Source organism: Manis pentadactyla, chromosome 1, assembly GCF_030020395.1.
Source record: "Manis pentadactyla isolate mManPen7 chromosome 1, mManPen7.hap1, whole genome shotgun sequence".
Classification (NCBI taxonomy): Eukaryota; Metazoa; Chordata; class Mammalia; order Pholidota; family Manidae; genus Manis; species Manis pentadactyla.
Genome location: NC_080019.1, coordinates 24,825,375 through 24,842,583, shown reverse-complemented (window position 1 = coordinate 24,842,583; position 17,209 = coordinate 24,825,375). Strand labels below are relative to the sequence as shown.

Genomic DNA, 17,209 nt, shown 5'->3' with positions numbered 1-17,209 from the left:
GTTGAACACACAGATCCTGCAGTGCAACCTTGAAGCTGGAATCTGGTTCAGCTCAACATTGACTGAGTGCCTTCTATTTTTATATAAATCCCACCATCTCTTGCAGCATTTTTAATCTCTACTGCTCATTCAGACAGTTATCCTTAGAAACATTTCACTCTTGATTTCACTCTTATATATACATGTCTCATCTTCAGCACAGGTTACAAATCCTTTCTTATAAAGCATGGATCATGACTCCTACTTTTTTAAATTAACTCCAGTATCTGGTAAAATGTTTTGCACATAATAGACCCTCAAATATTTGTTCTGACTGAACAGAAACTTATAGTTGATACTCCTGGGTGAGTACTAATTTAGCTGAATCTGTTGAACCACATACTGAGTGCCTATGTACACCAGGCACTTTACACATATCACTGAATGGGCACCACAATCCTTTAAAGTAGATAAAATCTCTTTTACAAATGGGGAAACTGAGGCTTTAAAGAGCTTAAGAAATTTTTCCAAGATCCTGCAGCTACATGAAGCTGTGATCTCAATCCATGTCTGATTTCTAACTGCTTCTCTTTCCACTAAGCCATACTGCTTCTCTAAAAGAAGTGATCTTGATGACTGGTTAGCCAGAGACGGGTAAGATTCCTCAAGGGAGGAACAACCTAAGACAGGCACAGTCGCAGGGGGGCCATCAGGTGAGAAATTGGGGATCAACAGAGGTGAGGCTTAGAATCTCACCCCCCCTGTTTTGAGAGAAATCTTCTGCATCCGTGGATGTTTTGTTGGCCTTGTCTAGCTTGGATTAATACTTAATCTATAGGCACACACCTGATCATCTACATTTGCCCTCTTACAGCACTAAACTATGTTTTCTACCTTTATCTTGCATCTACCTACCACTTCAGCATTTTATTAATAATAATAATAATAATAATAATAATAAGGGAGAAATGTGGGATTCACATATAAATCAAGTATAAAAATCAAACGAATAATCATAATTGACCTGATTGTTTATAGTTCATGATGCGTGATCAAAACCCAAAGTTTCTGTGATGACTGCCCTTGCACTGTTCACCATGTAAGAACTTTTTCACTATGTAAGAACTTGTTCACCATGTAAAAACTTGTTCGTTATGCTTCAGAAGACTGGAGACTGTTGAGAATTAGGCATGGGGTTGATTAATGATTGTGCATTGAGTCCCCTATACAGAATTTTATTGTTGTTAACAACCATATGATCAATAAATATGAGAGATGCCCTCTCAAAAAAATAAATAAATAAATAAATAAATAAAAATAAAAGTAATGGCTCTTCATCAAAGAATGAAAATAAAAAAAAATAAAAAATAAAAAAATAATAAAAGAAGTGATCTTGAGAAACATGGCTGAGGAGCCTACTATGATATTGACATGTCTTCCCAAATTTCAGTAGAAACTAAAGTAGGTTTAGACCAGTGAAATGGCTGACCTAAAATTAGTTTCTGTAAAAAAAATTTTGAAAACATTTACAGCAAATGTCTTGTGCTATCAATCTTTTACAAACGACATATGAAAATCTCACTCCTCATTTACTTCTGGAGTGCTTAACAAAAGGTATAGAACCTACTGCGTAGGTGTTAGGCTCTGGCTTGACCTTTGATTTCTGAGCAGGTGTGTGAGACTAAGCTTTGACCTCCAGTTTATAAATAGGGGTGAGTAGAAAGGCTGTAAAAAAGATGCACTATACACTATAGTATAACATATTATATATATACATACAATGTACTATAGTATGCTATAGCAAGAATCTTCTCCTTACTTTTATTAAGGTTTGCCAACTCCTCTACTTGCTAAGTAGACTTTATGCTAAATCTAAAGTCAAAGAAATGAAAAATGTACATCTGGCCTTTTTTTCAAAGGCAAAGGGTTTCTTTAGCTTATGAAGTCAACCAAGAAATGCTCAGTCAGCACCTGTTATGTCCAGTGTCAGGCACGAATAACAACTGCCTGGAAGAAGGTAAGATACAACACCAGAAACACTAACCATAAAAAAAAAAAAAAAAGATAAATGGGCTTTCACCAAGATTAAAAACTTCTGCTCTTCAAAAGACAGCTAAGGGAATGAAAAGATGAAAAACAGACTGGGAGAAAACATTTGGAAAGCATTTATTTGATAAAGGATTTATTTATATCCAGAACATGTAAAGAACTGTCTAAACTCAAAACAAAAACAAACAACCCAACTTTAAAAAAAGCTAAAGATCTATACAGAAACTTCATCAATGAAGACATATGACTGACAAATGCACGCAAAGATGCTACATTAGACCTTGGGAAAATAGAAATTAAAACCACAGCAAGATACCGTATACTTATAAGAACGGACCTCATACCACGTATTGATGAGGACATGGAGGGATAAGAAGTCTCAAACATTGCTGGTGGGAATGTAAAATGGCACAAGCACATTGGAGAATAGTCTGGCAATCTCTTAAAAAGTTAAACATATACCTACTATATGATCTAACCATTCCATTCCTAGTTATTTATCCTATATAAGTGAGAATATATGTCCACGCAAAGACTCATACATGAATAGTCACAGAAGCTTTATTTCAAATAACCTGAAACTAAAACAAACAAAAACCCAGTATCTATCAATAAACATACTGCTGCACATCCATATAATGGAATACCACTCAGCAATCAAAAAGAATGATTAATACATACAGTAAGATGGATAAATCTTAAATTATGCTGAGTAAAAGGAGCCAGGAAAAAGAATACAAAGTACATAATTCCATTTATATAAAATTATAGTAAATATGAAGAAATGTATATTGATGGAGAGCAAATCAGTGGCTACGGATGGAGGCAGGGGAAGCAGTGAATGGCAAGATCAAAAGACTGAGAGGGAATGAAGAAAATTTCAGGGGTAATAGGCATTTCAGTCAAGATAGTCATTATCTTGACTGCAGTGACAGTTTCATGGATGTATACAAGTCAAAGTTAATATATAAACTTTAAATATGAACAGTTTTTGTATATCAATTATAGTGATTAAAGCAATTAAAATACCTCAATAAAACTACTTAAAATGTAATTGAAAAGATAAGACATTTTTGCCAAGTTAAAGAATACAAAATCTATGTTATGTATCCTCTAAGATGGCCCCAGTGATCCCTGACTCTTGATATTTATTCCCATGTGTAATCTCTCCTTGAATGTGGACTGGATTTAATGACTTATTTCTAGGGAACAGAATGTGGCAGAGGTGAAGGGATGTCACTTCCAAGATTAAGTTACTTCAGTGGCTTCTGTCTTGGACTCTCCCCACAGACTTGCTCTGAGGGAAGGCAGCTGCCACACTGTGAGCTGTCTATCTGTGGAGAAGCTTGTAATACAAGGAAGGAGGGAGGCCTCTAGCTAAAAGCTATCAAGGAACTAAGGCCCTCAGTCCAACAGCCTTCAAGGAACTGAACACCTCGGCCCAGTAGCCTGCAAGGAACTAAAGCCAACACCCATTATGACTGAGTTTGGAAGTAAATCCTCTCCCTGATGTGCCTTTGATGAGAATGCGGCCCTGGCCAATAGTCTGACTGCAACTGCACGTGAAACTTTTGCCCAGAGTGGTACCTAACTAAGCCATGCCTGAATTCCAGATCCACAGAAAACTTGAGATACCATTTGTTTCTATAGGCCACAAAGTTTGGGCATACACAATGTGTTACACAGCAATAGACAACTAATAAAAGATCTAAGTCATCACATTTATATAAATGAGAGTCTTCAAAGCAATTTTATCCATTTAGAATACATTCAACTACAAATAGAGTATTTGACTAAAACTGTATTCAACAGTCCAGAGGTAACGCAGTCCAAGGCTAGTGCAGCATATCAACATGCCACCATAGACCCAAGTCCTTTTTATCCAGGCTCTGCCATTATTAAGGACTGGGTCTTCATCCAAATGCTTGTTACCTTAGGGTTGCAAATGACCTCATGTCCTTATCATGGAAAAGAAGAGGGAGGGGTTTCACCTTTATCAGGAAAGTGAACTTTCTCAGAAACCTTGAAGCTAGTCTTCTGCTTACATCTCAATTCATCAGAACCCTTAGTTGCAAGGGAGTCTGGAAATATGAGCTTTTTTTCTTCAGTAAGACACATTGCTTCCTCAACAAAGTGTTTTGTTAATAAGGAAGGGGGCAATGTTTATTAGATAGGCAGCTGGCAGTATGTGCCAAAGCAATAAGTGCATTTTATTATGGTAAAACCAAAAATATTACAGGAGCTCAAAGGAGGGCCAGAAAAATGTACACAATGGGAGCCTGAGAAGGTTTCTAAGAGGAGAGATGTTTAGAATTTGGCTAAGATGAAAGCAAGTAAAAGGGAATTCTCAAAGATGTTAAGAGCAAAAATAAAAAACCATAAATAAATGCAAAAAGGCCTAAAAGTAAGTTACTCTGCATAAAGTTTTTAATTGCATAAACTGAGTATTAAAAAACAAGCTGAGTGATGAATATGCATTTGGTTCTTGGCAAAAAAAAAAAAATTCAGCATCATGTTTAAGAGGTAAAACATGGGCAAAGGATCTGAATAGAAATTTCTTCAAGGAAGATACACAAATGGCCAGTAAACACATGAATAGATGTTCAACATCAGTAGTCATCCGGGAAACAGAAATCAAGAGATACCACTTCACACCCACCAGGATGGGTTAGAATTAAAAAGTCAGGCAACAGTAAGTTTTGGAAAAGATGTGAAATTGGAACCTTCATACATTGCTGGTCGGAATGTAAAATGCTGTTGGCACTTTACAAAGAAGTCTGGAAGTTCTTCAAAGAATCAAACGTAATGTTATCATATGACCCAGTAATTCCCAAGAGAAATGAAAACATATGTCCACACAAAAATTTGTACATGAAAGTTTATAGTAATATTATTTACAATAGTCAAAAGGTGGAAACAACTCAAGTGGCCAACAAGTGATGAATGAATAAAAACGTGATACAGCCATACTGTGGAATATTATTTGTCCATGAAAATGAAGGAAGCACTGATACATACAACATGGATGAATCTTGAAAACATTATGCTAAATCAAAGAAGCCAGTCATGAAAGATACACATTATATAATTGCATTCATATGAAATATCCATGAGATTCCTGGGGCTGAGGGAGGCAGGTGGGCTGCTATCCCTACCCTCAAACCACCATCACTTTGCATCTAGATTATTCCAGTAACTTAATCTACCTGTTCTAGCTGCTTCAAAGAAGCCAGTCATGAAAGATACACATTATATAATTGCATTCATATGAAATATCCATGAGATTCCTGGGGCTGAGGGAGGCAGGTGGGCTGCTATCCCTACCCTCAAACCACCATCACTTTGCATCTAGATTATTCCAGTAACTTAATCTACCTGTTCTAGCTGCTTCCATTCTTTTTGTTCACTAGTGGATCAGTGCCTAATCCAAGTCACTAAAACAGTATCTGGCTCACAGAGGACAACAGGTATTAAACAAACTCTCTGTTGCTGTTCTGGCCCCAAGTCCTGTGCTACTTTCCATTTTTTTCTCTTGATTCATTTTGTGGTTATCTATCCATCATGGTAAGAGAGGGAATGCCACTCAGCATCTAAACTCCCTTCCTCTTTTGGGGAAGTGCAGCTGCCTCCACCACAGAAACTAGAAATCCCCATCATTTACACTGCCCCAGGCCCCCTAGCGACTAGAGCATGGGCACACGCCTGGACAATCCCATGCACCTCCCAGGACTGTGACCGGTAGCTGGGACAGAAGGGTTTTGTTTCTTTTGGAGTTTTTTAGTGGCAGCAATATTTAGGTCTTCAGGCAGTGCCAGTGGAATCATTTTCTGAGGTCAGCAAAGTCAACAGAGCTAGGTGCAGTGTTCAGAGCCCTGGGGCAGCAGGCTTTTCACACTCAGGCTTCCTGGCATGATTTTGGCTGTGGTCTAGCTGTGTGCATTCCTTCAGTTCCTCACTACTTTTAGGACCAGGTTTCTCGCCTTTCCAGTGATTCTGCCAGCCCATCCTGTATCTGTCAATCAATTCCTTTTCTGCTCACGTCAGCCAAAGTTAGCTGGTGTTGTTTGTAATAAAATACTGGTTGAAAGGCTGCTTGCTTCCTAGATACATGAATCCAGGGGCAAAATTTTAAAAATTGATGTTTCAGGAGGGTTTCCAGGACAGAAATGCAATTCCACATAACCTCCAAACAGAAAAAAACTAATTTACTTCATTTTCTTCATTAAAGTTTCCTGTTCCTATTACCTTCCAGAATTAGGATCCTTCCCCTCTGCACCCCAAAACAAGTTTATAGCCATTTTCCTTTAAGTCCCATTTCCTGCCCATACTATAAATTCCACATGGTAATTCACTCCATCAATCTTGTAAAAGGATAAAAAATAGTTCATTAAAATGTGATGGAATCTTGCAGTACAGACTAAATACAAGCATACTTCAGAGATATTGTGGGGTCAGTTCCAGATTAAGCAAATAATGCAATAAAGTGAGTCAAATGAATTTTTTGTTTCCCAGCACATAAAAGTTATGTTTACACTATACTGTGGTTTATTAAGTATACAATAGCATTTTATCTAAAAAAAAAAATGTATAAACCTTAATTAAAAAATACCGTATTGCTAAAAAATGCTAACCATCATCTGTGCTTTCAGAGAGCTGGAATCTTTTTTGCTGGTGGAGGTATTGCCTGAATGTTGACAGCCGCTGACTGATCAGTGGTGGTTGCTGAAGACAGGTGGCTTTGGAATTTCTTAAACTAAGACAACAATGAAGTCTGTCACATCAATTGATTCTTCCTTTTACAAATGATTTCTCTGTAGCACATGCTGCCGCTGTGTGACAGCATTTTACCCATAACAGAATTTCTTTCAAAATTGGGAGTCAGTCCTCTCAGATCCTGCCACTGCTTTATCAAATACATTTATGGAATATTCTAAATCTTTTGTTGTCATTTCAACGATCTTCACAGCATCTTCACAAAAAATAAATTCCATCTCAAAAGCTACTTTATTTGCTCATCCATAATAAGCAACTCTCATACGTTCAAGTTTGATCATGAGACTGCAGCAGTTCACCCACATCTTAAGTCTCACTTCTAAATCTAGTTCTCTCCTCAAAGTCATCCATGAAGGTTGTAATTAACTGCTTCCAGACTTCTGATTATATTGATATTTTGACCTCTTCCCATGAATCATAAATGTCCTTAATAGCACCTAGAAGGGTGAATCCTTTCCAGGTTTTCAATTTACTTTGCCCAGATCCATCAGAAGCATCACTATCTAGGGCAGCTACAGCCTTACAAAATGTATTTTTTCAATAACAAGACTTACTCCTTGATCCGTGGGCTACAGAATGCATGCTGTGTTAGCAGGCATGAAAACAACATCAATCTTTTGCCCATCTCCACCAGAGCTCTTTGGTGACCAGGTGCACTGTCAAAGCAGTCATATTTTCAAAGGAATCTTTTTTTCTGACCAGTAGGTCTCAACGATGGGCTTAAAACTTAGTAAACCATGTGCTTATCATCATATTCAGTAAACCAGGTTGTAAACGGATGTGCTGCCATCCAGGCTTTGTTGTTCCACTTTTGGAGAACAGGCAAAGTAGATTTAACAAAATTATTAAGGACTTTTAGAATGGTAAATGAGCGCTGGCTTCCACTTAAAGTCACCAGCTGCATTAGCCCCTAACAAGAGAGTCAGCCTGTCCTTTGAAGCTTTAAAACCAGGCATTGACTTCTCCTTTCTAACTATGAAAGTCCTAGATGGCATCTTCTTTCAACAGAAGGCTATTTAGTTTTCACTGAAAATCTTTTGTTTAGTGTAGCCACTGGCATTAAGTATCTTAGCAAGATCTTCTGGATAACTTCAGACCACTAGAACTTACCATCAGCAATAAGGTGTTTCACGTTCTTATCATTCATGTGTTCACTGGAGTAGAACTTTTAATTTCCTCAAAGACTCCTTTACATTCACAACTTGGCCAACTATTTAGCACAAGACACCTAGCCTTCAGTCTATCTCAACTCTCCACATGCCTTCCTAAGCATAATCATTTCTGACTTTCGATTTAAAGTGAGAGATGTGTTACTCTTTCCCTTTTACTAAAACACTCAGAGGTCATTTTAGGGTTATTACTGGCCTAATTTCAATACTGGTGTGTCTTAGGGATTAGGGAGGCCCAAGGAGAGGGAGAAAGATGGGGGAACAGCTAGTTGGTGGAACACATACATCATTGTCTAAGACTGCTGTCTTATATGGGCATGGTTAGTGGCACCCCAAAACAATCACAATAGTAGCATCAAAATCATTAATCAAGACCACTATAACAACTATAATAACAATGAAAAGGTTTGATGTATTGTGAGAATTACCAAAATGTGACACAGAGACATGAAATGAGCAAATACTATTGGAAAAATGGTGCCGATACACTTGCCCGATGCAGGGTTGCCACAAACCTTCAATTTGTAAAAAACACAGTATTTGCAAGGTACAATAAAGCAAAGCACAATAAAATGAAGTACGAGTGCACATATTCTTGGAGGCAACCTAAGTTTTCTTCACTATCTGAATGAATAAACTGTGGTACATCTTATTCAACGGAATATTATTCAGCAATAAAAAGAAATGAGCTATCAAGCCACCAGAAGACAATGGAAGAATCTTAAATGTGTATTGCTAAGTGAGAGAAGCCAACCTGAATAGACTGGATGATCCCAACCATATGACATTCTGGACAAGGCAAAACTGTAGAGACAGTAAAAAAGATCAGTGGCTGATAGGGGTTAGGGGACAGGGAAGGATAAAGGAGTAAGTGGAGCATAAAAGATTTTAGGGCAGTGAAACTGTTCAGTGTGATCCTGTAACGATGGACACATGTTATTTATGCACTCATCAAAACTCACAGAATGTACATCACAACAGATGTGAATCCTAATATAAACCATGGACTTTAATTAATAATAAGGTATTAATACTGGTTCATTAATTGTAACAAAGGTACCACACTAATATGTCAAAAACAGGGGAAATTGTGTGTTTGGGAGTGATTAGGGGGTGGTACAGGTGTTCCCTGCTCTCTGAAAGTTTGGGTCATGACACTTTGCTTTTATGAAAGACCTACATTAACACCTATTTTTGATAACTGAAAGAAATACAAAGAGGATTTTCACTTTTATAAAAGAACATGAAAAACAAAAATAGCATTCAGCATTTGTTTTGTGGTGAGCCTTTACAGAGGCAGCATACATCCTGAGCAGTGAGAGTTGCCCCACCAAACTCCTTACCCAGGAACTATACTCGGCATCTCAGCATCAACCACCACATCTTTGACCTGTCTGTGAGCATCTGTGCTTTATCTCAATTTATTCTGTGCGTCCATCAGCAAGAAGTGTCCTAGGGTATCAGAAAAGCTTAAGAGAGGTGATATTTTTGGGTCTGGGAACACTACAAATTTTTCCATATAAATTAGTGATTACTTCTTCACTTTAAGCCATTTCAGCTTACAAAAGGTTTCACAGGAATGCTCTACTTTCCAACTGGGGAGGAGGGAGCATACGACACACACCTATATTTGGGAACTCTCTACCTTCCCAACAATTTTTCTATAAATCTAAAAGGAACTAAAATACTAGAAAACAATATTATAGCCTGTGGGAAGATAAAAGTTAAAACACTCCAAAGTCCTTGTATTGTTTGTGAGAAAGAGATTTTGATTAGACTTTAAGTCTAGTAATAAATGTTAAAAATTTGATGGAAACTATTAAATGAAAACAAGTAAAAAAAAAATTTCTTTCTTACAAAGCAAATCTATTATTTTTAGCTGTGGTGACTTACCTGAGATTCCAGAACCTCCAATTTACGTTTCCTGGCATGAAGAGCTTTACTTGGGAAAGCCCAATAATAATTAGAAGTTCCAATCCTCTCACAGTCAACCATACCATCATCAACTAAGCTTTGAAGAACTTCTTTAACTGACATGGCAGCTAAAAGAGATAATTTTTAAAGACTTCATTAAAATACATAAATAAAATTAAAAGGCCAGTAACAGGGGAAGCATTTGCAACAAATATTACAGATCAAAAGTTAGTAAGTTAACAATAAGGAGCTTTTAAAAATAATAACAAAAAAAGACAAGTACTCCAATAGAAAACAAAATCACGTTAATGGGCTTCCTCAAAATATCCATGAACAGTAAGCAAGAAAAATGTTCAAACTCACTAATAATTGAAGAAATGCAAAAAATAAAGCAATTAGATATGATTCTTGACTACCAAATTAAAACACTAAAAAATCCTTAGATTTATGCATACCTTTTACACAGAAATTCCACTTTTGTAAATCCATCCAAAGAAAATAATGATGGATACGCATAAGGATGCTTTATCAAAGCACTGTTTTCAATAACAAAAAATTGGAAACTGGACTTCCAAATATTTTATTGTGATGAGATACTACGCAACTATTAAATTTACTATAAAAATGTTATATTTAATGGCATGGATATATATATATATATATATATATATATATACATTCAAAATGTATTATATAGGAAAACAAAGTTAAAAGACAATATGCACTAATGTAACAATGGTTATTTTGAATAGTAGGGGAAAGGCAATTTCTATTTCTTCTTTTTTCTTTTTTTTTCCCAATAATGAACATGTATTGCCTTCTTGCTAAAAAAACAAAAATAAAATTATTTTGAAAAGTTAAACAATAAAGAATCTGGATGTTATGGTTGGGGTAAGATTAAAAGTCAGAAAAAAGGTTTTAAAAAATAGCATGTAAAAATGTGAAGTCATATTTCAGAAATGCTCAAAATTCATGAACAATTCTTATTTTCTATTAAATGAAACTATACTAAGATATCCGTATTTTAGTGTCCATTAAAACTTTTCCTAGGGCAGATCCTCAAATATAATAAAATCTATTAAAAAATTATAAAGATTTAATAAATCAAAAAATAAAATCAACACCAAATGTGCAAAACACTCAACCTCACTTATAAAGAACAGTAAGAAATGAAATGTCAAGGAATTCTAAAACTGAAAACACAGTTCTGAGAAATAAATATGAGTATCATTTGGTGTGACCTTTCCTAAAGGCAATTTCAGAATACATACAGAAAACCTAAAACTATACCAGTCTTTATTTTCTATTCCATTTTTAAGGACATTTCCTAATGAAGTAATATGAAATGTGGAAAAAAATTTAAGGGCAGGGAGAGGAAAGGATGCGTAGAAGCACAGAGGATTTTTAGGTCAGTGAAAATACTGTGTATGATTCCATAATGAGAGATCCATGTCATTATACACTTGTCCAAAACCACAGAATGTCCAACACCATGAGTGAACCCTAATGTAATCTATGGACTTCAGTTATGATGTGTCATGCAGGTTCATCAACTGTAACAAATGTACCCAGTGAGTGATGTTGACAGGGCAATCTATGCATTTGTGGGGACAGGAGGTATATGAGCAATCGCTGTACCTTCCTCTCAATTTTGCTGTGAACCTAAAACTGCTCTGAAAATTAGTCTTTTATATAAAAATTTAATGGATAGCATGTTAATTACCAATTAACATTAGCAGCAAATTTGGGGATAACCTAGATATTCAATAATTGGTAAAGGGTTAAGCAAATTATGGTACAGTGGGTGGTCACAGAATGAAACATTAGGAGATGCAGATGTTGTAGATCTTTTTTGTTTTAGAGCAAATGACTTAGGTCAACATAGATGATATAATGTTACACGAAAACATACATGAATATAAAACTGAGTATATAGCATGGTTCCCTCTCAGAGAAATGGACAGATACATACACACACTAATAGAACTAAGAATAGACCCCAAAATACACCAAAATGTTAACAGCAGTGATCTCAAAATAGAGGAGTTATGAAACAAATTTTCATTATATTCTCTATAATTTCCAAATCTGTTAAAACAAACATGTATAGCTTATACAATCAGAAAGTAAGGTTTTAACCGTGATCCCTCAAAAGATAACCCTCAGAACCTGTGAATGTGACTGTATTGGAAAAAGGGTCTGTATAGATCTGTATAGATGTATTAAGGATCTCATGATGAAATCACCCTGGATTTAGGGTGTGTCTGAAATTCAATGATATGTGTCCCTGTAAGAGACAGACAGGGAGAAAACAAAGGGGAAAGTCACGTGAAAACACAGGCAGAGATTAGAATGGTGGGTCTACAAACCAAGTACTGCCAGCAGCCACCTGGAGCAGGAGAAAAGCACAAAAAGGATTCCTCCTCTGAGCCTCTAGAAGGGACCAACCCTGTGGACAACTTGATTTTAGACGTCTAGTCTCCAGAACTATGAGGAAATACATTTCAATTATATCTAGCCACCAAAAAGTTAGTGGTAATTTGCTACAGCCAACTGTAGAAAACTAATACACTGTGCAAAGATACAAAGTCACATTTAATAAACGTTATAACACTCATGAGCAGTTTTTACTTCTTTTGAAATAAAATTAGACCCATAAATAAATGTTTGTAGTTGTATGTATGTACGTGTGTGTGTGCATGGGCATGTATGCATATTCCATCTTAATTTTCCTAGAGCAGATATTCCAAATCCAAGAATCATGACTGTGGCGCAAAGAAATCATGTAATAAGGACTTAGAAATATTCTACATTGCTAGAAATTTATGTTTCCATAAGGTGAAGGACTACTGCAGAAAAGACAACCGATAGTTCCCAAAATATGCCAGCACATCTTTGATACTTACTAATGCCTTTCTCTTTGGGAGCAATCTTCTCCATGTCTTTTAATTGAAATACGTCCTTCTGTTTAAGAGAGTTTTTAGAAGGAAATGAAAAGAATGTATTTATTTTCTACTATCTATTTATAATTACCATAATTATGTTCTTAAAACATTGTACTAAAATCTATGCCTACAAATGAACTATGCCATGGGATCAAGCATTTTAGAGCTAGAAGAAACTGCAATGATCTTGTTCATTTCCTTCAACAGAACTTAAGATGGACCAATTTTGCATGAACATACAAATCTTTAAAGCAATTGGAGAACAATGTAAAGGGCATCTTCCCACTGAAGTATAAAAACAAGTTATGGTGAATCATTTGTTAACATGAGATAATCAACTTCTGACACTGATTTGAAGAAAACACTAACAGTTCTTTGCTTAGGATATATCATATGCCACAGATTTAGCAATTCTAACTAAAAGCAAATGGACAACTGTTTTGATTACATTTATAGTTTGTCAAGATTTGTTTACATTTGGTTTCCTGGAAGAGCTATACCTAAACAACAGGAAAATTATATAATTCGTGGCTGCCTATCAACTGTTCTCCTATACGTGTTGCATGTCTATGATAGACAAAGCAAAACATTATGGGAAGATACTCATGTAGAATATTGAATCTTATGGTTGGAAAAAAATCTATGTAGAAGACTCCTTTATTCTTGTAATAAGCCTCAGTCGAAGGGGTGAACTAACTCAGATAACAAAAGTGAAATATTTGAAAAGACTGAAGTAACGAGAACAGCATTGTGATTGTTATGAAATGTGGGCTCTCTTCTAAGAACTTGAAAAGGCAACTTCAGTAGCATGAAAATGGGACTTCATAAAAATTTTAAATTTCTGTTCAAACAAGGGCACTATTAAGAAATGAAATGACAAATACTGACTAGAAGCCAATACTCACAGACCATATACCTGACCAAAGACTGGCACTCAGGATATACGAAGAACTCTGAAGCACATTCCCACTCTCTTACCCCCACAAAAATGGTGACGTGATGGGTACATAAAGGAGTGGATAGGTGAGTATGTACATGATAAAGCAAGTAGAGTAAAATGTTAACGGTAGAATCTTTTGGGGCATACCAGTATTCACTATATGATTCTTTCATCTTTCGCAATAAAATGTTGGAAAAAGTAACTTCACCTCACTACACGTAAGATTTAGTAAATTAATGAAACTAAGTCATTGGTCGTAAGAGTATTAAATCAATCTTTGCACATCTGGGAATCAACTGTTTAAAGATAATACCTTAGGATCTCAGAGAAAATGTAATAAATTAATGATAGGCCTCAACTTCATTATAAAAAAGTCAATCAAACCTATTTGCAAATACTTCAGATTCCCTGGAAAAAGAATATGAATTTATTGAGACTTGCCTATATGTGGTCTTAATGGAAGTGCCCCACATACTGGCTGCCCCAGTGTGGGGGGGCTGTGTAAATAAATGGGCTTCCAAGAACTAGCTGCAGAACTGAAGTCTGGTCATTTAAATGGACAGAGAAAATGGTCTCAAGTAAGTATTAGTTCTCACCAGCATTAAACAGAGATAATACAGGAGATGAACACAATGGTTCTAGTTCTTAAAAAAGAAACCTATGTGTAAAGATACCATAGGAGACACATAGTTATATACTAGACAACTTTTAATTAAGCACTTTTGACCTGGCATTGTAATGTTTTACACAGATTATATCATTTAATCCTTATACCAACACCCTGACACTCTGAGCTGGGTACAATTATCATCCTCTGTAATAGCTGAGGAAACTGAGACTTAGACAAGTAAATTGTTTAAGCTCAGCTATTAGGTAAAATAGACGTCAGGGGCAAGTTCTCTACCATTGAGCTATACTGCTCCCATGTTCTTAAGTTTGGTAACCAAAGAATTATTTTTCTATTATATTAGCAACTTCAAGTATATATATGTATGTATGTATACATATGAATGACTGTATGTAGGAATATATGAACTGAAATCAATATAATTAATTCCTAGGCTCACATAAAAATTCACTGACTACTGAATTTCTTTAAGCTACTAATACTCATTAGTATCATAATAAATAGTATCTTCATGTTATTACTTGACAGCAGAGTTGAAAATTATTCAATCAGAAACAGCTAATTTTGATATTTGAGAAAATTAACAATATCATAAAGGACAAAACAATTTCTCCACCACTCTCCCTAGCTTTCCACTGCATGGTAGGAATTAAATCTATTTTTCTTGCTTTGAGATCCAGAAAAAATATTTCAACACAGTAGAATAGCTATAATTTTCATATACAAACTTCATCAAGTTATCTCCTAATCACATCATTACTCTTAATCTGATAGTCTGTTCTGATTTGCCAATGACTTTTAGTAAGTCACTGCAGGTAAGCAAGATTAGTAGGGTAACATTTAGAGGGCAGTTTAATAAAAAAGTACACAGAATGTTTTGTTTATTTCACTGTGAATCTGCATCATCAAAATGAAAATGTCAAGAATTATTATTACTTATTTAACTAATTTCATATTCTATTTTGCCATTTTTTCCCCATCTTCTTCACATTTGTGTATGTTAGCCAGGAGGTTGCAAACAGATCAGAGTTTAAAGGTCCTTTCAAGGGTTTAAGGTTTAAACCCTTATTAGGCTAAGACAATGTCAGTTTTTGTGTAGGTCAAAGATTCGAACTTCAACCTGGAAGCAAAGAAAAGCCACCTTACAGCAACATGATGAAGAAAAGAAGCTGTACAGCCGGATGCCTGTGTTTGAATCTTGGCTCCGCCACTTAGCAGGCAAAACTTCAAACATATTAGTTTGAACTAACATATCCTGTTAGTGGCAGGCACAAATATCTGGAATAAATTAAGGAGGCCTGTATATCATCATAAGTGTTACACTATCAGCAGATTTGTAAACCCAAAGAGGCAATATTTAACCCTGCTTCTAAAACCAGATGTTCCTGCCTGAGTTGGAATCTTGGTACTAACGCTTCTATTTTTTGAGATCCAGGGTGGGTTTCTTAGGCTGTGTCTCAGATATCCTCAACTATGGAATGAAGATGATAAGAATGGTATTGATCTCATAGGGTTAAAAAAATGAAATCAGATAGTATCTATATCAAGTGTTTAGAACAATCATTGGCACCTAGGAAGCACTCAGTGGATCTGAGCTACTATTATTTGCAGGCAGAAAGGGGGACACAGTCAAATATATGCTTCAGACAGTTCTGGTGCCAGTGTGTAGGACAGTCTGGACGGAAGTGACTCTACCAACACTAGGATAGGGTTCTTTCATACTCCACAGAGTCACAGGAACCAAACATGTTTGCAAGATTTTATCCATTTTTCAGGAAACTGATCAGTATTTATCTCCAACAAAAAAGGTACAGTTAACACTGGATGACGTATACTTAAGAAAATTACACAAAATATTAAAAATCTTAGGGAAAATGACTTACTGTCTCAAAAAATATTTCCATCATGCGGGCTCTCTTTTCCTCTGCACTCAGTCCTTTTTTCTTCGACTAAAGTACAAAAGTAGAAAAAGTGAACACTGCACTATAACAAAACTCTGCATCTTAAGACAACTTGGTCTGAAACATTATCTGTAACGTTATGGTCTTCTCTGATACAAATGAGTTTCACAGCTCTCAGAGTCAGGCATAAAGACCCATTATAATTACTTTACCAATATATGCCAAGTGGTATGGATTACACACTAGGCTACCATAATGTACCCATACTGCTGCTTCTTCATTATCAATGCGTGAATCATTATACCTGTAAATAAATATGAATCTTTTTCATATTATCTTTTCATTTTTGATGTCTAATGTTAATAATATGTGTAACACGTACAGTGCTTTGTTAGCATATAAACAATATTGATTCCATCCTGCCCACATCAACTTACAGATTCAACGCAATCCCTATCAAAATACCAACAGCATTTTTCAATAAACTATTAGAGCAAATAATCATAAAATTCATATGGACCCACAAAAGACCCCAAATAGTCAAAGCAATTTCGACAGAGAGAACAAAGCTTGGAGATTTATGCTTCCTGACTTCAAGCTACACTATAAAGCTACGATAATCAAAACAGTATGGTACTGGCAAAAGAACAGACTCATAGATCAATGAAATAGAATAGACAGCACAGATATAAACCCACACATATGGTCAATTAATATATGATAAAGGAGCCATGAATATACAGTGGGGAAAAAACAATCTCTTCAATAACTGGTGGTGGGAAAACTGGACAGCTACATGGCAAGAGAATGAAACTGGATTACTGTCTAACTCCATACACAGAAGTAAACTCAAAATGGATCAAAGACCTGAATGTAAGTTATGAAACCATAAAACTCTTAGAAGAAAACAT

General features: G+C 35.7%; 1 protein-coding gene across 4 annotated transcripts in view; it reads right to left on the bottom strand.

Moving 5' to 3' along the window:
* The window catches only part of MND1 (meiotic nuclear divisions 1), a 100,050-nt gene that overhangs the window by 70,892 nt on the left and 11,949 nt on the right, over positions 1-17,209 (bottom strand). For 3 of the 4 annotated variants that reach the window (XM_036887902.2, XM_036887905.2, XM_036887903.2), the window contains exons 2-4: positions 16,281-16,346; positions 12,791-12,848; positions 9,864-10,012 (exon numbers count right to left, since the gene is read on the bottom strand). In XM_036887902.2, the coding sequence (XP_036743797.1) occupies positions 9,864-10,012; positions 12,791-12,848; positions 16,281-16,346 (273 nt within the window). Of the gene's footprint in view, positions 1-9,863; positions 10,013-12,790; positions 12,849-16,276; positions 16,347-17,209 lie in introns of those variants that run through there. The other variant, XM_057495919.1, reaches the window with a different exon arrangement.